Genomic DNA, 20,274 nt, shown 5'->3' on the forward strand with positions numbered 1-20,274 from the left:
CTTAAAGTGACTTACAGGAGTATTTTCTTTTTACCTTTGCAATGGCATCATTTTCATCTGTAAAATTCAAAAATTTATGTTTATAAGCTTTTTAAAATTTCTATTTAAAACAATATAATAAGAAGTAGAATAAGACAAATAAGTTACCAATCATATGAAATTAGTATTAATTTGTACTACAGAGGTGGCACAGAAGAACACAAAAGTGGCTTGTAGGTACATTTTCAGACGTTTAATGAGGCTCAGAGGTGGCATGAGTGCAATTAAATTAATAAATTCATGTGGAGATTAATGTTTTAAATATAAAATTTTGAATATAGAAATATGATTTAAATAACTGAAATTATACGCTAAAAATGAAACTAAATCCGCCAGCAGGTGGCGGCAAGTCACAGATTTTATCACTGAATCATTCATTGAATTGATTAGTTCGAACGGCTGAATCATTCAGGAATGAAGCGAGTGACTGTCTTTATGAACTGACGGAAATCCGTCGTAGCGACGGAACTTTAATCCCTGCATTCGTGATCTCACAGAGACTCTCGAGATCAAACGTGACTAGAGAAGAAAAACAAATAGAGGACAATCAACGTTGTCAGCTGGCTCTCCCGGCGCGCGCATGAGTGCAATTAAATTAATAAATTCATGTGGAGATTAATGTTTTAAATATAAAATTTTGAATATAGAAATATGATTTAAATAACTGAAATTATACGCTAAAAATGAAACTAAATCCGCCAGCAGGTGGCGGCAAGTCACAGATTTTATCACTGAATCATTCATTGAATTGATTAGTTCGAACGGCTGAATCATTCAGGAATGAAGCGAGTGACTGTCTTTATGAACTGACGGAAATCCGTCGTAGCGACGGAACTTTAATCCCTGCATTTATAATGTTACAATTTATTTAAGCTTTTTTATTTTTCAAAGAATCCTGAAAAAATGTATCATGGTTTCCACAAAAATAAAGCAGCACTACTGTTTTTCAACACTCGAGTAATAGTTGCTTAAAGAAAATTTACCTTTGTAGTCTCAGGAATGAATTACAATTTAAAATATTAATTGAAATAGAAATAAGTTATTTTAAATTTTAATAATGTCACTATTTTTTTTTTGCTCAAATAAATAAAAAGATCAAATAAATGTAGCCTTGGTGAGAATAAGGGAGTTCTTTCAAAAACATGAAATTTTTTTACCGACCTTAAACTTTTGAATGGTTGTGTCAATTTCTTAATATAAAAAAAAATTGGGCCATATAACCAATTTCCCTCTTTATTAAGTTTAAAGTGAATGTTGTGTCTTTTTAGTTTGATTTGTATTATCTATTTTGAATCCCCCCCCCCAAAAAAAAAAAAAAAACTTAATGCACTGCAATGTTATTTTTCGTAAATGTCAGTTTATGTTAATGCGTGTGTGAATGTTAAGATTTCTAAAGCTGAAAGGTACTAAATCTAACCTTGGGGTCTTGTGATTTCTATCAACTGAATGAATTCGAATATTCTGTACATTCTGTTTTAAAACATCTGTGCACTGCTTATAATCACTTTCATACTGTATATGTACAATCAGCATCTTCCTAATGATTATATGATTTAAGATTGTTAACATCAGTCAGAGTTATTTGTTTGCATTAACATATTTTTCAGTATACAGTGCTGACACTGCTCTTCTGTTAGAAACCCAATCCAGTGTGCAATGGAATGAGCTCTTCACGCTTTTTCTACAGTCTTTATTTTATTTTCATTTCATTTGTTCCTCTTGTTCCTCCCTCCTCCTCTCCCTCCCTTCACGTTCTTCACAGGTTTGGGTAGTGAAGTCAATGGAGCTTCTGGTCTGCGTCTGTTATTAGGTGTGTAAACGCCTCACTTGGCGTGCCCCGATTCCTCCTATGCTGCTGCACTGACGTAAAATGGATTTAAGTTGATGGGGTGTGCGCCTCTAAGGATGGACCAGCAAAACCCTTTATCAAAGGAAATGATCTCTAAAATATCATAATAATGTTATTAGTCAGCTGCTACTTTGTCACAGAAACTCAATTTGAAAAGATAAATTACACTGCGTTACAGTGTTGTGTTGCTGTTTACATTAGCTTTCAAAAGTTTGGGGTCGGTAAGCTTTCATTGTCATGTGATCTTTCATAAGTCATTATGATATGCTAATTTGGTGCCCAAGAAACATATCTTATCACAATTGAAAACGATTGTGCTGCTTAATACTTTTGTGGAAACTATGATACTTTTACTCTGCATTTTTTGATGAATAAAAAGTTCAAAGGAGATTTTTTTTGTAACAATGTAAATGTGCCTACTGTCACTTATGATCAATTTAATACGACTTTGCTAATTAAATGCATTAATCAAAAAAAAATCTTACTGACCACAAACGTTTTAATGCTAGTGTATATTTAGTTTAGATTACAAAGACTATATTTAGATTATAAAGACTCAAGTGTTAATTAGTTTGACTTCTTATAATTTAGCCAAGAATAAATTGGATGCTAAAGCATTCGGTTAACATGGGTCAGTTACAGATGCAGTTCCAGACACTAACAGCATCTGTAAATGTGTGATTACTCTGATTTTAATTGTCTTACCACTTGGTCCCTTGACTTCACCTTCTCTTCTCTTAAGATTTTGTGGGCCATTCCCTGTGTTTGTCTCTTTCTCTCTTTCCATTGTCATGACTAATTTATCCTATATGTTTGAAGTTCTTACAGCTCAAGAGTTTTGAAAAGTACACTTACTGAATATCTAATCTGATTTTCTTCTTAGCATCTTAGACAAGGAGTGATTGTTTACACCTGCATTTTATATAATGTTCATGATTTCTATAGCAGATTACACATATTTTCTCATCACCACACTACAAAACTATGATATTACATTCTATTATATGGTCTTCTAAAAGTGTGCCTATTATTTACAAACTATTTATCAAGCATTTATGCGCCATTTACTTTTCAAACCTTTGAGTCTCTTTGGGATATGGTGACATAATGTAATTACTTTAAAATGCAAGCTAATAATATGCTTTTGCATGCAAATTTTTATTGTCACTTGACATGCAATTCTTCTTCTAAATGTGTGTTTCAAGAAGGGGAAAAACAATTTGCATTTGCATGTTTTTTCCCACCCAGAAACCACAGGTGAATCAACCCTGAGAGCAACAGATATCCCACCAACTTCTGCAGCCATGTCTGACAGTAGTGATAAACAGTTTAAGAAGGTAAATTACTCTGTTTTCTGAATGCTTAAGCTTACCCATGATATATGACGATCCTTTTGATCCTTTTGTATTTCCAGCCATTATAATAATTAAGGCAGCTTAAGTTTCTTTACCTGCATTTATCTGCTTAGCTGTGTTGCTTGGGCTTTTTTCAGCATTAACTAAGTTGCTAACTGCTGTGCATTTGTTTTGAAAATTTACTGCAAAAGATAGTCACCATTGGTCAATGGCTATCGTGCACTTTTGTAGTCCTGCTAAATATGGACACTGTTTTAGTAGCTTGTTGCAACTGGCTAATGCTGAAGTGAAGCTGCTTTTTATTAAGCTGTCCCCCACCATAACAAATGAAAATACGCTTGGCCAAAAAATATGTGTACTGTCATACTGGAACAGAAAATTTTGTCCATATAGTGCACCTGTGCTTTTTTAAAAATTATTATTATTTGTGAGCAGTGCTCTAGTCTGCATGTTGCTCTTGATAATTTACCTCTTTTGGATATATTCACATTCTTTGAAAGAAATGTCTCTCTCAGTGTACACTAAAGGGCAGATGTCTCCTTTTCTCTATTTACATGATGAACCAATGACAGATGAGCATCAAGGCTATTAGAGATATGTTTGTATCCCAGCAGTAGGTTCACATATTTTGTCCTGCAACTGCATTAAAACTCTTGTTGCAGGAGATTAAGTTCTGTCTTTTTCAGCTGCGTGTTTGTCCGTCATGATCATTACACTTTCTCTAAAAATATTGCTTCTCTGAGAGCAATTCACTCCTTGATATTTTAATGTTTGATGTCAGTTTTGTTTTTTTCTTCTTCTCATTTTCTGTTTCCTCACTCATAAATCCCTCATTGTCTGCAGTGAAACTAAACACTTCAGTTTAGAGTAGCACTAGTTTAAGTTTTTCATATTAGCATATTTTATTTGCATATTAGCGTATTTAAACTTCTGTTCAGCAAGGATGCATTAAATTGATTATACCTGTGCGTGACAGTAAAGATGTTTATAATGTTACAAAAGATTTCTTTTTCAAATAAATACTGTTCTTTTCAACTTTCTGTTCATCAAAGAATCATAAATGCATGGTTTCCGCCAAAATATTAAGCAGCCCAGCTGTTTTAAAATTACATTAAATAAACATTAAAAATAAGAAATGTTTCTTGAGCACCTAATTAGCATATTAAAATTATTGAATTTGTAATCTGTGTGATGAAGGATCATTTAATACACAAATGATCCTTGGCTGCTAAAAAAAAATCAGCTTTGCCATTACAGGAATAAATTACATTTTTAAATGTTGAAAACAGTTATTATAAAGTGTAATAATTAGGGATGTAACAATATCAAAATCTCACGATACAATAATATCTCGATATGAAGTCCACGGTTCGATATTTTTTGCAATATTTTTAAAAAAAAGACAAAAGAAGACTTGGAAATTTTTTTTTATTTTTTTTATATTTTAACGTTAAATTATTCTATCTAATGCACTTTGAGAGTTCAGAAATAAGGAGCTCCAAACCCATGTTCTTAGCTAAGATAACTTAACTAAGAAAAAAGTACAAGTGATTTGACTTGTACCTGATCTTTAAAAGTGACTCAACCTTCTTTTTAGTTGTGATATACTGTCTCAGTCTAAATTACATTCACACTGGTGCTTTAGGAAGCCAAACAAATTAGAATAGAATAATAATAATAATAATTTTATATTATTATTCCTATGACAGTATTAGCCATATATTGTAAAACAGTTGCACTGTAAAATAAATGAAAATGAATTTCATAGGTATAATATTTTTGCTTTACACTACAGTAGGGAAATTACAATACTTCTTTCCTAATTTCTACACTTGAAAGAGATATTTTGAATTTGCACTGCAGTAACGTTACCCATTTAAACCGCTAGCTGTCAGTAATTCAAAATAAAAGCTTTTATTTTGATGGAAACGGAAGAGTAGAGTTTTTATTTTGAAGGAAAACTCCAGCTTCAGTGACAACAGGCTTGCAAAAACGCATCTCACTACAAATCTAGTGAAATCATCTGCCGCGAAAATAAAGCATAACTGGTGGCTGTTGCGTTCCCAAATGCGCACTAAACTCGGAGCACATGCAATAAACGAGTTCACTGCATTCACTGTGATCAGTGAACAGATCACGAGCTGATCACCTGAATGAAGTGCTCGCTTCGCTTTAAAACGCGCAGCGACTTGATGAAGGGAATAAGCCATATTGTGCTTTCAGTTTTATTTCGTTTGACAGATACTGTGCCAAAGCATAATGGCCCAAAACACAACTTTAAAGACCTTTTATGTTAGAATAAGAAGTTTAAATATATTGTAGCGTTTCGCTACTAATGAACCAGACGTTCTCAGTCGCTCTATAACTTTATTTAAAGCACTGAAGGAGGGTTACTGTTATGGCCGTAACCCACGCCGTACACCGAAGGAACAGGAAGAAAACAAGGAAGAATAGCACCCGCTGCTCTGTGCCCTTACTCTCCCAACTAACTCTGAACTCTCTCTCTAGCCCATCCTCCAGCCGCACCGGACTATCCCCGCCCCTTAAAGTGAACACAGACTAACAGCTATAACCAGTTATTGCTAAAATGAACATTGCTTAACATCCTGACGTTAACAAAGGTCCTCCAACATTTATAGCAACATCACACTGCCCCCCCCTTAAAAAGAAGAATCCTCGTCCTAATTTCTACACTTGAAAGAGATATTTTGAATTTGCACTGCAGTAACGTTACCCATTTAAACCGCTAGCTGTCAGTAATTCAAAATAAAAGCTTTTATTTTGATGGAAACGGAAGAGTAGAGTTTTTATTTTGAAGGAAAACTCCAGCTTCAGTGACAACAGGCTTGCAAAAACGCATCTCACTACAAATCTAGTGAAATCATCTGCCGCGAAAATAAAGCATAACTGGTGGCTGTTGCGTTCCCAAATGCGCACTAAACTCGGAGCACATGCAATAAACGAGTTCACTGCATTCACTGTGATCAGTGAACAGATCACGAGCTGATCACCTGAATGAAGTGCTCGCTTCGCTTTAAAACGCGCAGCGACTTGATGAAGGGAATAAGCCATATTGTGCTTTCAGTTTTATTTCGTTTGACAGATACTGTGCCAAAGCATAATGGCCCAAAACACAACTTTAAAGAACTTTTATGTTAGAATAAGAAGTTTAAATATATTTTAAAAACTACACTTTTTGCCTGGAAGACCTATCATTTCATATCGTCATGTGACCACGATATCAAGACAAGATATCATATTGATAATACAGCTACTGCCCTATTAATAATAGTTGTACAATATTTTAATCAAATAAATGAAGCTTAAAGCATAAAAGATGTATTTGCGTATGTAATGTAAGACAAAATTATGAAATCAAATTACCGTATTGACCCGAATATAAGACAATGTTTTTTCTTGGAAATACATCTGAAAAAACGGGGTCGTCTTATATTCAGGGTCTAGACTTTGACATGTCAATAATACACCCACAACAGTAGGTGGCGCCAAATAAGCATAAAACGAGTGTGCCATGAAATACGTAATGTAATGCGTGTTGTAAAGATCGCGAGTAAAAACAAAAGAAAAAGAAAACCTTACAGCTGCATGAATCCTGACTGTCACGTTAGCATGATGGGACCAAACTTTCTTTGTGATTTTAAAACGTAAGACAGTACCCAGATTTGAAGACTACAGTAAGATTTAACTTCTACTGTTAATAAGATTTTGGTAGGCTACTATTAGATGGATAGCCTAAATGTCCTAATTCAGATGGGCTACCCGTTTTTTTTTTTTTAAATGGTATATCAAAAAGTGTATATTTTTTAAATGTGATTGTTGGTACATTTTACCAGTTTTTACCATACTTTCAAAACAAAAATTAAAATAGGAAAAATATGCAATATGAAAATAATTGAAGACAAAATGTGTTTTACTGAGAAAAAACAAGATTTGGTTTTTAAAAAGCCTTTTTCCAAAAGGTACATCTGGAAAAAGGGGGGGTCGTCTTATAATCAGGGTCATCTTATATTCGGGCCAATACGGTACTACATTTTATTTATTTAATTTTAATGTCTATTTTTGAATCACAGTCATGTGAAATGCAGATGAAATTGTCATTAAAATCTCAAAAAAAAAAGAAGAAGAAGAAGAACAAAAGAACAAAAATGAAGCCTATGTTAAGGACCATTATTATAAAGATAAATGAATTTGATAATTAATAATTGAAAATACATTTTCATTTTTTAAACAGGGTCATCTTATATTTGGGCCAATACGGTAATACCAATGTACAGAAGCAGCATGTTTTTGAAAGACATGTCTTGTAATATTTGCTCTCTCCAGCTTCAGGCTTTGCACTGCTCTGCAACTAAATCACTCATTGTACCTCAAATTCCTGCTTTCATTAATAGCAGTAGTTTTATGTGATCATAATTCATCTATTAAAAACTATTAGGATTGCCTTTACTGCAATTATAGCAGCTTGACAATACTGACTGTGAGTGCAAGTCTTGAATGTGATTCAACATTATTAGTGTGAATAAATATTTTCTTATGCTCTTCAAGATTTTAGGTTCATCATAACTGAGTTAGATTCAAAACTACATATTACCAAGAGCAGTATATTAAAGTGAGGCAGACCATTTCCCAAAAGCTCTGCCATATCCTCCTATTAGTTGGCAAGCAGGTTGATTGACTGCCCGTCTCTGTCACTGTGCCGTCCCTCAGCAGGGGCTGCTCAGCGAGCTCATTCTCATTCAGCAGCAGATCCAGCAGCATGAGGAGGAGATGCGGCGGGCGGCAGCCAATAATGCTCCGCCTCCGCCGCGTGAACCCAGTCCCAGCCCCTCGCAGTCCAAACAAAAGGTGAAGGTCCACTCCCCCACCACCCCTCTGATGCTGTGGCGCTCATGCCAGTCTTTGACAGCTCCACACCATTCTTTTGTAGCTGTTTTATGCCTTTAAAAGCATATATTGAATTTTTGACACTTAGTAATACATTTTTCCCAAATTCTTATTAGCTGAATATAAAAAATATGAATGGTGGAGGTATTAACGACTGATGTGAGAGAACTACAGCCTTAATATACTCTAGTTACAAACCAGATAAGTAGCTCCACCCATCCAAGATCTTTGTAATTTGCAGCTCCAATGTAGGCGCCTTTCGGAATGATCATATCCTAAGAAAGAGCTTAATCTGCACTTGTATATTATTTTGATCTGAGCATCTATATGGCTACGTGATTTTTCCACATTTCACTGTGATCTTATTCCATCCCATAGCTTGGGGTCCAAAGTCTGAGACCACTAGATAAAATTTTTTTTTTTTTCATTTGATGGGGGATACTGTAGCAGGTTGGGGGGAAATTATCACAAAGGCTGTTTTTCCCTTTGAACATATAAATAAAAACTGCCTTTAATTAGAATAACTTTGAATTCTGTCATCCAAACTAAAATTACTATATCATACTTTTGTAATAGGTAGATTTTTATAAAAAGATTAAACTCTTCTCGGGTCAAGGGTATTTCAATATTATTTTACTGTTTAGATGTTGCTGAAAAGCTTGTAATAGGTTTTTTTAATGGATTTTTTTCTGTTGTGACAACTTGGACCACATACACAAGTTTCATCTTGCGTGTTTGGTGTCTGGTATTTTTAACAAAAGTATTACAGTGACCAAAGACTCATTACGTTTGGTTTGCCTATTTTAACTAAACCAACGTCGGCAGAGCCGTCGTGTTTTATGTATTAAAGACTGCTTCGTAGAGCTCGCTCATTAAGAGTTGCCATGTCCACTTACAATAAGCGAAGCTTATTAAGCTTCTTTGGACTTGTTGTTTTGGGCTCTGGTCATAAAGTGATCCAGTTGATTACATTTACAATTATTAATTTTGCAGACGCTTTTATCCAAAGCAACTTACAATTGAGGAATACAATAAGCAATTCATCATAAAGAGGCAAATAAACGCAGGAAGTGCTTGCAATACAAAGTTTCAGGCATTGTTCAGAGTAGTACAAGCTAGACAGGGAGAGATTAAGGAAAGAGAAAGCAAAGTTTTTTTTTTTTTTTAAGATGAAGTCAAATAGTGACGAAAGAGATTAGTTTTCAGGTGTTGCTTGAAAATTGTCAGGGATTCAGCATTCCGTATAGGGGTGGGAAGTTCATTCCATCAGCCAGGAACGGTGAATGAAAATGTTCTGGAAAGTGATTTTGTGCCTCTCTGTGATGGTACCACGAGTCAAGGGCCTGGACAAGAAGTTGTGTAGCATGCTCCGTTAGGAAGGGCCTGATCTTTCTGATGTTGTGCAATGCAAACATGCAAGATCGAGCAGTTTTTGCAATGTGGTCTTCGAAAGCCAGATGGTCATCGAAAATTACACCAAGATTTCATTGAACTTGATGGGGTAATTGTTGATGAACCTAACTGGATGGTGAAATCATGCTGTAGAGTTTGAGTGGTAGGGAAGACAAGAAGCTCAGTCTTTGCTAGGTTGAGCTGTAGATGATGTTCTTTCATCCATGCCAAGATGTCTGCCAGGCAGTCTGAAATCTGTGCAGCTACCGTTGGATCATCTGGTTGAAATGAGAGATAGAGATGTGTGTCATCAGCATAGCAATGGTAGGAGAAACCATGTGCCTGTATGATGGGTAGGGCTGGGTATCGAGTTCGATACTTTTTAGGCACCGACCGAATTGCCTCGATACCATCGAGTATCGAAAAACACCTTGTCGTTCGGTACCAAATTTCGATACCTAAGGGGTTAATCTCATCAGCGTCAGTGAGCCAATAAGCCTGCAGCACTAGCCGGTGTGTTCGACTAGAGGCGCGGCGCAGATCGATCATCCGCGAGAGCGATTCGAAAGCACACGGAGCAGTCTGCTCTCTTTAGCTCTCGTGGTACTGTAATACACCAGTATAGAGTAGCGCGGGAGCTGCGTGGAGCTCCGATCATATGCAGATGTCCGTTCATACTAACCAGAGCCTACAGCTCTGATACTAACGTTACACGACCGAAAGCGCGTGTTATGTGACCATTCATGCAAACTGTAGCATCATGCATAAGACAATAAATAAGATTTATATTCCGCTTTTACTCAAAACTCACTTTAAACCACCATCGAGTGTTTGTAATAACTTCCGATTGCCGTCTAACAGGGCCGGATTTACGCATTGCTCAAGACATTGAGCAAATAAATATAACAAACAATAGGGTAAAAAATGACAAACTATTTCCATGTCTTCCACCTTTTTTATGTAGGCTACGGAAATCACGCTTTCTTTCTCCCAGTCTCTCTCACAGACGCACAAGGCCACCTAGGCAGGTATAGGTTGCTATATTTTGATATGTGGCTTGGTTCAAGATAAAACATTTGGATTTGAGTTTATTATAGGCTTACTCTCATTTGTTGTTTTTTCTAGCAAGATCTGGCAGCACTAATGGGTCAAAGTGTATCCTGTGATTTCTGGCATGACACATACAGAAAAGATAACTCTGATGTGCGTTTAAATACATTGTTACCAACTAGTTGTTCAGTTTAGTTCTGTATACACTGCAATGTCACAACCTGCGTTTTTTGGGAGTCATTTCGGATGTGGAATGCGGTTGTCACTCCCATAAATTACTGAATTTTGTGTGTACAAAACTGGATTATGCACTAAAAAGATAATTGACAACCAATTTTGGCTGTAGTGTGTATGTGGCCTTAGTGTGGCAAAATGTCCCCCATTTATTAATGTTCCAAAGAGCATTTTGTGAGCTTCAGTGGAAGTAAATATTATCTTTTGCACAAATGGGTTCACATGATCAGTATCATAAATTTGCTAATTTTATCGGTGACCTAGAAATAGTGCAAAATCTTTATGTATGAAATATTTCTTGGTTTATATTTCTGCAAATTTCTAAACTTATGATGACCGGATCACAGATTTTTAGGGTGGTCTCAGACTTTTGAACCTCATGGTATCTTGCATAGACTTTAAATTCTTTAGATTTTTAACAATCAAACTCTGAGTGACTTTGAAACCATGTATTATCCATTTAAACAATACAGTAAGATGCTTTGTTTTATTCAAGCATCTTTCAAAAGACCCCTGATCTAAACGTTTTCTTATTGTGAAAGTAAAAACACATTTGCTATCCACCTATTGCTAGCAGAATAAGTGAAACTTGTATGATTTCATAATTTTTGCGCTAAGCCCAAACTCGATCCATTCTGCCTCGCTCATGCAAACCCATTTATTTACACAGTTAAATGTATACAGTTAATATTCACTGCATGGAGTGGTGTGCTGTCCTGCCACATGGAGTGCAATGCACTTTTCTCCAGCTGTTGGCCAGCAAAAATAACCTGCCTAACACCAGAACTAATTATATCTGCACATAGGCAAAATACATTTTATTTAGCAATAAACAAAGACCATTTCAAATCACACACCCTTGCTTTTTATGTAGATGTGTGTTTGTGTGTTTGATGTTTTCCTTTGTGTCCTCTCCTCAAATCATTCACTGCTTTTCTGTGATTTGGTACTCAACAATTGCATTGCAGGTGCGGGTCAAGAAATGATTCAGTGCTCTTGATGCATCCTTTACAAATCATTTTTTGAAGTGTGGTGATTTGTATAAAGAATAAATGATTAATTAAATGCTTGAAAAACCTGGAAGGGAAATTTCTTCTCTTTGCATTAACTTGCCTTTCCTCTGCTGGGATGCATGCTGGAACTCAGTGCACGAGATGTGGATTGTTTGTGCAATGGCTCTTACAGGGGGATATATTAGGAAGATCATCAGCTGTCCTGAAAGAAATAACATGGTCACAGTCTGCTACATTGTTTCTTGTGCTTTCAGTCATCTGATAAAGAAAAAGTTGACCAGCTTCAGGAAGAACTTCTTCGAACACAGGTATTAACAGTTATGTGTCATTGATTTTAAGCCTTGGTTTTGTCGTACTAAACCTTGTAGCCTTTTCATCATGATCGATTTATATACATTTATATACAGTATATGTCAATTGCACAATTGAGGCAGTGTCGCATCGTCACTAATGTTTATAAATTGCATTTCTTTTTAATTCTTGCCAGTGTTTAACCATTCCATTCAGCACTCCTGCTCTCCTGGAGACTGTGCGCTCATGCACACTTGCAGCGCACACGCATAACGCCAGGTTTTACATTACTCCGTTTGCAGTGCGTATGCGGTGCATATTTTTTCCACGCTCATGTTAACGGATTAAAGCGTTCACACTGCACACGGTTGCGGTGTGGCAGTGTGTTCTCCAGGCGGTGCGTCTCTGGCGGTGCAGAGAGAGAGGTAGGAAAGCAAAGTTCTTTATGAACTTATGTAATAAAGATTTAAATGCAAAAGAAAAGGCAGTAGAGCTGACTGTTTCTGTCAAGGTTTTTTCGTACTAATTCTTGTAGCCTTTTCATCATGATCGATTTATATACATTTGATCCTCTATTTCCCTCATGCTTATGCAGTTAAAGTACCAACGGATGCTGGAGCGTCTGGAAAAGGAGAATAAGGAACTGAGGAAAGTGGTGTTGCAGAAAGATGACAAGGGTATTCACCAAAGAAAAGTCAAGGTCAGATTTTAACATTCTTCAATTATGCATATAAGTGATACATGCAATAAACAACTTTTATTTATTTATTTTTTAATTTTTTTAAGAATGGTTGGCTTTTTCATTGCTGTACATAAAGAACAGATCACAGGGGTTTATTGATGCATTTCTCCTGTTTTTGATCCTGTGCAGAAATCTTTGATTGATATGTACTCTGAGGTCCTGGACATTCTCTCAGATTATGATTCCAACTACAATACTCAAGATCATCTACCAAGAGTCAGTATTATTTTTCTTTTCCATTTCTGTTATTTTCATTTTTTTTAAATATACTTTTGTGAAAGTTTAATGTTGTTTCGGTGGATGCTTTAAATAAGCCCATGTGTTTTTTTTCCTCTTCCTTCACTGCATTTTATTATATATATCTTTGAAATAAACTAAACTGAATAAACTAAACTAATTGTTTCCCTGCTATGTGGTTATATGGAACACCTCTTAATGGTTCAGACATAACCAGCTTCTGTCTTCTCTTCACTAGGTGGTGGTAGTTGGAGACCAGAGTGCAGGAAAGACCAGTGTGTTGGAGATGATAGCTCAAGCTAGGATCTTCCCCAGAGGCTCTGGAGAAATGATGACCAGATCTCCTGTCAAGGTGAATTAAACAAACTACACTCATATAGTGGTTAAACAACACATGAACAATAATTATGCAGTAAATATTATAATAATTGTGATGTGTTTACCTGTAGGTGACATTGAGTGAAGGCCCTCACCATGTAGCAATGTTCAAAGACAGCACTCGTGAGTTCGACCTTGGGAAAGAGGAGGATGTAAGTTTCTTAACTAGGGGTGCTCCGATTGATCAACTACCGATCACTATCGGCCGATAATTGCTTTGGGATGTTTGATCGGCGGTCAAAAAACGATCTCAAGCTGATGACGCGCCTGCTGTGAGAGGTTTGGCAGTTGGCACGACATGCAGTGGCACCGTCTCAATCTCTGTCCGGCGCGGGTAAAATAATTATAATGCTGAAGGTGAGGTACAATTCATATTTCTTCATTAAATAACCTATAAAGTAATTTGACAACTTTCTGTGAGACATAATTTCACAAACAGCGTGAGTGAATCTCTGAGCGCGCTCTCTCTTTCTCTCTCAAAATGTGCAAATGGATTCAAATCACATCGCGTCTGCACTATAAGCGAGCTGCAAGCTGCACAGTTGACACATGAATTGTCACTTGCACAGTTGAGGCAGTGTCGCATCGTCACTAATGTTTATAAATTGCATTTCTTTTTAATTCTTGCCAGTGTTTAACCATTCCATTCTGCACTCCTGCTCTCTCCTGGAGACTGCGCTTATGCACACTCGCAGCGCACACACATAATGCCAGGTTTTACATTACTCTGTTTGCAGTGCGTATGCGGTGCATATTTTTTCCACGCTCATGTTAACGGATTAAAGCGTTCTAAGGCAGTAGAGCTGACTGTTTCTGTCAGTGGTAAGTTTTCATTAAGAATGTTTGTGATAATGTAAGAAAAGTAGTTTAAATGTTTTGCCACTTGCTTGAGCAACTTAATATATAAATCTTGAAGTAATTGCAAAAGTAAAAAGCATTGAATAATGTGTTGCTTATATTTATTGCGTTTAAACACGTCTATGAAAGATTGTATTACTGTACTGTGTAAAAAAGAATCACAATGCTGAAAAAGCATTTTAAGTAACAATGTTTGGATTTTAAATCAAAATAATGGATAAATGTGTTTGTAGTAAACAGCCACGGATCAGGAGCAGACTCCTGTGTGAAAGCACAGTCAGTGCTGCTTCTGCACCGCTTATGTACCGCACATGGACTGCATACGCACTGCAAACGGGATATGTGTGAACCTGGTGTAAAAGACCGCCTCACATACAGCTCACAAAATCAGGCTTGTGCTGTATGCAAGCTGTTGTGCAACAATTGCACAATTGTCAAAACAAAAATGCAGTGCATGATCAAACATTTAGATGAGATAAATACTGTATATATTTTTGAAAAATGTCTAAAAAATGCCCCCTCCACCACTCAAATAAAAAAAATCCTCTCTCACAAGAGTCACCTAAGAGGGGAATTCATTTTCAAAAATTAAATTCAGGCCCTGAATAAATGTCTAAAAATCTTGATTGGATCATCACTATAAATAATTCTACATGATAAAAAGAAGGCTTTAAAATATCGGTATCGGCAGATACTGCTTTCTGTGATCGGTGATCGGCCTCAAAAATCCTGATTGGAGCACCCCTATTCTTAACTCAAATTATGTAGCACAAATTTGTCAGTCTCTATATTTGACTGTCAGGTCACTGAGACGATGTTATTTTTCTTTTTGTTTCTAGCTTGCAGCATTGAGGCACGAGATCGAACTCAGGATGAGGAAGAGTTTGAAGGAAGGTCAGACAGTCAGTCCTGAGGTGAGACCCTTCTTCCTTCACTGCTTTTGTGAAAACATTTACACTTGAATCTGGCCGAATACTTTTATATTCATGATTCATGTGTTTTTATTCTGTGTTAGACCATCTCTTTAAGCGTAAAGGGTCCAGGAATTCAGAGAATGGTGCTCGTTGACTTGCCGGGTGTCATCAGTGTAAGTTTTGTGCACATTTCATACAATTTTACACATAATATAACCATATACATCTATGCAGAACATGTTTGATGTCACTGACGGTTTCATTTGTATACAGACTGTGACAGCCGGCATGGCTGCTGACACAAAAGAAACCATTTTTAGCATTAGTAAAGCCTACATGCAGAATCCAAATGCCATCATCCTCTGCATTCAGGGTGAGTTTTCTTCCATTAAAATGTTTGTCATAAAATACTAGCGTTCTCTTTAGCCAACTCTGTTAATATTTCTCTCTCGGTTTGTTTCTCTCTTTCAGATGGCTCAGTAGATGCAGAGCGTAGTATAGTCACTGATCTGGTCAGTCAGATGGACCCTCAGGGCAAAAGGACCATCTTTGTTCTTACCAAGGTTGACCTGGCAGAAAAGAACCTAGCTAGTCCAAGCAGAGTAAGACCTTTAGATATTTCACTACATAAACTCTTGATAATGTGTTACTTCCTGTTTTAGCCACTAGAGGGAGGCATTTTGCGTCCTCTGACACTAAACAAGCAATATTGACTGCAGTTATGTACAGATGATGACTTTCATTGGAATGTTTTACTTCGTTTACTTCATGTTATTTGCTTCAAATTATACATTTTCCCCCCATTTGTAGATCCAGCAAATAGTTGAAGGCAAGTTATTCCCAATGAAGGCTTTGGGCTACTTTGCTGTAGTAACCGGCAAAGGTAAGCATGAGATCTTTCTAGAAACCATTTACATTTGAAATTTGGTGCACTTGAAATCATTCAATCCCATGATTCTTTTGTAGGCAGTTCTAATGAAAGCATAGACTCCATCAAGGACTATGAGGAGGACTTCTTTCAGAGCTCAAGACTGCTGAGGTAGGAGTCAAATGCATATTTCTAACTCACCTGTTCTATAATCTGTCACATATTTTGATTGTACAATATTTTCCCAACCTGCTAAAGGGATGGCATGTTGAAAGCTCATCAGGTGACCACAAAGAACCTGAGTCTTGCTGTGTCAGACTGCTTCTGGAAGATGGTCAGGGAGTCAGTAGAACAACAAGCAGATGCCTTCAAAGGTAAGATGACACCATCTAACAGATCTTAGAGGGATCGTTCACTCAAAAATGTACTTTCTGTCTACTCACCCACATGTTGATCCAAACCTTATTTATTTACACCCCCCACCCTGTGGACCACAAAAGAAAAAAATTTACAGAATGTCCAGGCTATGTTTTTCCATACAAGTAGAATAATAAACGAGTGGTATTATAAAAAAAAAAAAAAAAATTTAAAGCATCATAATTCTTCTTCCCCTAAAATCATCTAAAGCCATATGATATCCCTTTGCTAGGAACAGACTGAATGTATGTGTTTCGTGTTTTCAAGAAATATTTGCCATCCACCTTATCTGTCAAACCTTTAGGACAGTGGTTTGCAACTAGGGAACCGAGGGCCCAATTGGGGGACCCTAGAAAACTCACAAAACATATTGTACAAAACGGTATTTTATTTAATTTAATTTTTTTGCATTTCCATTTGCTCTAGAAGCAAAAGAAAAATCTAAGATAGTTTTTCTGTGTCTTTCCAAAAGAGGAAAAAATATTGAGAGATTATTTACGGTGGTCAGAAGAAAGAAACATGTTAAATTTGCTAAGGTAATGTAAGAATTACATGCTTCTATTTACCTCATTTGTAAGTCGCTTTGGATATAAGTGTCTGCTAAATGACTAAATGTAAACAAAGTATAGTGTAATAAATGTACATACAATTTTTAAACAATGAAAATGTGAAAAACTTTGCTGGATTTATGATGCTAATAGATGTACATTGTCATAATCTGTGAAATGGGTCCATCCTTATTCAGTAATTCACAAGCAACTGGAAAAAAGTCATGGGGCCTTTAATTGTTTTTGTGGACAATGAGAAGCCTTGGAGTCAAAAAGGTTGATAACTACTGCTTTACAACATACTGTATCTGAAAACTCATAAGTAAAAATAAAAAAGGCACATGGACTGTGCTTTTAGGCCTTTAACTTGATCAATGCTATTTTTATCCCCTAATAAGATGCTGATTTTCAAGGGCATTTTGAGAAGCAGAGTGCACATCAGCTCTCAGGAGACCTAGTAAATAAACCTTAATAGAATCCAAACCAACAGCTCGACAGCCACTTAACTCTGAAACCCACCTGAGCAGAGCCGTTTCCCTGTTCTGTGTGTGCTGATTCCCGTCACACCTCACCTCAGCTCAGACGTTCTGCACAGGGCACGCTGTAGTCCTCCACGCTGCCAATTAACAGGCCACCCCTGCTAACGCTCTGCCTCTAGATTTATTGCCTGACCTGGGACGCTTCTCAAACCTTTGTGTGGGCTATCGATCTCCACGGCTGCACTGGGGCCGGCCCGATAACCAGAGCAATTAGCGTCATCTCTATTGTGTGAGCGAGGCACCCGGCCCGTGTGTATGCTGGGGACGCAGGGCCCCTGGGGAGCGTGGGGTTGCTGATACAGTGCACGCCTGGCTCCAGGTGCATTGATCATGGCCACAGCGCAGTCTGTCTGGTGTCCCTGTATGGGGAATTAGACAGAGGGAGATGGGAAGTGTCTGAGGAACAGGGATGCTGTCACTGAAAAGTTTTAGTCTTAAGTTCACTATTATTATAGGTGGCAATGCAAACTTTGAACACATTGTTTTATAGAAAATCTTTTTATTTTTTTAAGTATGAGATTAATAGCCAAGTTACTAATGATTTTGTTTAAACTACATCTGACCTACTTACTGCAGTTTTCTTAATGAAGTTTTTTACTTTTTTACTTGTTTGTTAGAGGAACTGAAATTTCACAGTTGTGACCTTATTTAAGTTATGGTTTATAAAATTAGTATATTAAATGGATAGTACACTCCAAAATTTAAATTCTGTCATCATTTACTCACCCTCAAGTCCTCAAGTCCTTCCAAACCTGTATGGCTTTCTTTATCCTGTGTAACAGAAAATCTTTTGAAGAATGTAACAAAAGAGTTTTCATCCCCTTTGATTTCTGTTGCTTGGTCAGAAAATACTATGGACGTCAATGGGAACCGAAACGGGTTGGTTTCCAAAATTCTTTAAAATGTCTTTTGTTTCTATACAGGTTTGACATGAGGGTGAGTAAATGACAGAATTGTAATTTTTTGGGTGGACTATCCTTAGTTTAAAAAAAAAAAATCTAAATGGTGTATCCTTTGTAATCCTTAAAAGAAAATCTATGGATATTAATGAAAATAATCTAAATTGAACTTTTCTTCATGTTCCCTCTTGACCAGCATCCCGATTTAACCTGGAGACTGAGTGGAAAAACAACTATCCTCGCTTACGAGAGCTGGACAGGGTAAGAACTGGCTCCTGATTAAACTATTCTAGATCTTTAAGTCTAGGACTCCTTGTTAAATGTCAGCATTCTAGTAATCTAATTATGTATGGTAAATAATCAAAACAACATTAATAATTTATTTCTAATATTAGTTATTTATTACTTTAAAAATCCTGTAATCTACTGTATATGTTCTTGTGACATGTTTTATATGTTTTATACTGTGTATGTTATACTGCTCCTCATTCATAGAACGAGCTGTATGAGAAGGCCAAAAATGAGATCTTGGATGAGGTGATCAGCTTGAGTCAAGTTACAACAAAACACTGGTGAGCACTTCTCTTTTCATTAACTACAAAATTAATTGTTGGGTTATCAATTTATAAAAAAAAAATTCAGCATTAATTACATATCATTACATTACATACTGTATACATATCATTTGTCCTGTGTGGATGACTTTGTACTAATTTTGTTTTGCCTTCTCCATAATTGACTACTAATTTACAAAAACATGAAGATGATACTTCCAACTTCCAAATTGCTTCTGTAGTATGTTTTAGTATGATTCTGTAGTAATATTTATGTATATACATTTCACTTTGTTTATTCATTGATTTTATGTTAAATATGATTTGCATTCTGACACATCCGAGGTCAAAAACCAAGGGTACTACTGAACATTATATATATATGGTATGACGGTTCTGTTCGGTATGTTCGGTACGGGGCTAATTGGTTATGTCGCAATGAAATAGAAACAAAATATTTCTGTTTTATGAAGGCGAGCCAATGGATATCACACAGGCAACGTGCAAACTTTGCGCAAGAGTTATGCTGGTGAAAGTCTTAATCCCAGTCAATTCACTATATGCAGAAAGTGAAAGTAAAAACGGACTGATGGCGCTTTCGGCATCTGACTCCGCATTCTCTCTCAGAGACGAATCTACTTCAACATATGCTGATAACTATTTTCGTTTATGCCCTTAATATTTCTCTTGTGGCCTGTACATAGTGAAAAAAAATGAGAAGAAACGTATTTCATGTTAAACAGGTTGTTTTTTAAAAGCGGTGCTTGGAATAAAAGCTTTTTATTTCATTGATTTTTATCAATGACTGCAGTGTTAATGTTTTATTTATAGGCATATAATTCATTGTAGACCTTAAAAGACCGTTTTTAAAAACATTTTAATTGAGGAGTAGGCTAAATATCTTTTGTTATCCTCGCAGCGCGTCAGTTATGCGGTAATTATTGCGGGACAAATTAATTGTAATTTTAATTTAATAATAAAAGTAACTTCATAATAATAATAGGCCTAATAAAAATAAGAATGTAAGAGGCCTACATTAATTGGAAATGCCAAATCCTCTTAATATTGCCAATAATTGATGTTTTTGACAATATCTCTGGCTATTGTTGATACAAGATTGTCGTCTTTTGACGCACCCCAGCAAGGAGAGGTTATGACGGGGCCGTCCGCTACGCCACTGGGTAGACAGCAC

The 20,274-nt window shown here is 36.4% G+C and overlaps 1 protein-coding gene across 7 annotated transcripts in view; it reads left to right on the plus strand.

The window, feature by feature from the left end:
• LOC107711112 (dynamin-like 120 kDa protein, mitochondrial) overlaps positions 1 to 20,274 on the plus strand; it is a 51,158-nt gene that overhangs the window by 5,587 nt on the left and 25,297 nt on the right. For 3 of the 7 annotated variants that reach the window (XM_016516054.1, XM_016516053.1, XM_016516052.1), the window contains exons 5-21: positions 1,802 to 1,849; positions 3,137 to 3,225; positions 7,972 to 8,109; positions 12,092 to 12,145; positions 12,724 to 12,828; positions 13,000 to 13,086; positions 13,346 to 13,459; positions 13,557 to 13,637; positions 15,183 to 15,257; positions 15,359 to 15,430; positions 15,531 to 15,630; positions 15,729 to 15,859; positions 16,068 to 16,140; positions 16,224 to 16,296; positions 16,384 to 16,499; positions 18,725 to 18,789; positions 19,024 to 19,100. In XM_016516054.1, the coding sequence (XP_016371540.1) occupies positions 1,802 to 1,849; positions 3,137 to 3,225; positions 7,972 to 8,109; positions 12,092 to 12,145; positions 12,724 to 12,828; positions 13,000 to 13,086; positions 13,346 to 13,459; positions 13,557 to 13,637; positions 15,183 to 15,257; positions 15,359 to 15,430; positions 15,531 to 15,630; positions 15,729 to 15,859; positions 16,068 to 16,140; positions 16,224 to 16,296; positions 16,384 to 16,499; positions 18,725 to 18,789; positions 19,024 to 19,100 (1,498 nt within the window). The remainder of the gene's footprint in view (positions 1 to 1,801; positions 1,850 to 3,136; positions 3,226 to 7,971; positions 8,110 to 12,091; positions 12,146 to 12,723; positions 12,829 to 12,999; positions 13,087 to 13,345; positions 13,460 to 13,556; positions 13,638 to 15,182; positions 15,258 to 15,358; positions 15,431 to 15,530; positions 15,631 to 15,728; positions 15,860 to 16,067; positions 16,141 to 16,223; positions 16,297 to 16,383; positions 16,500 to 18,724; positions 18,790 to 19,023; positions 19,101 to 20,274) is intronic. The other 4 variants (XM_016516055.1, XM_016516057.1, XM_016516056.1 and 1 more) reach the window with 4 other exon arrangements.

Source organism: Sinocyclocheilus rhinocerous, unplaced genomic scaffold (genome assembly GCF_001515625.1).
Source record: "Sinocyclocheilus rhinocerous isolate Xijiao unplaced genomic scaffold, SAMN03320098_v1.1 scaffold85, whole genome shotgun sequence".
NCBI classification, from domain to species: Eukaryota; Metazoa; Chordata; class Actinopteri; order Cypriniformes; family Cyprinidae; genus Sinocyclocheilus; species Sinocyclocheilus rhinocerous.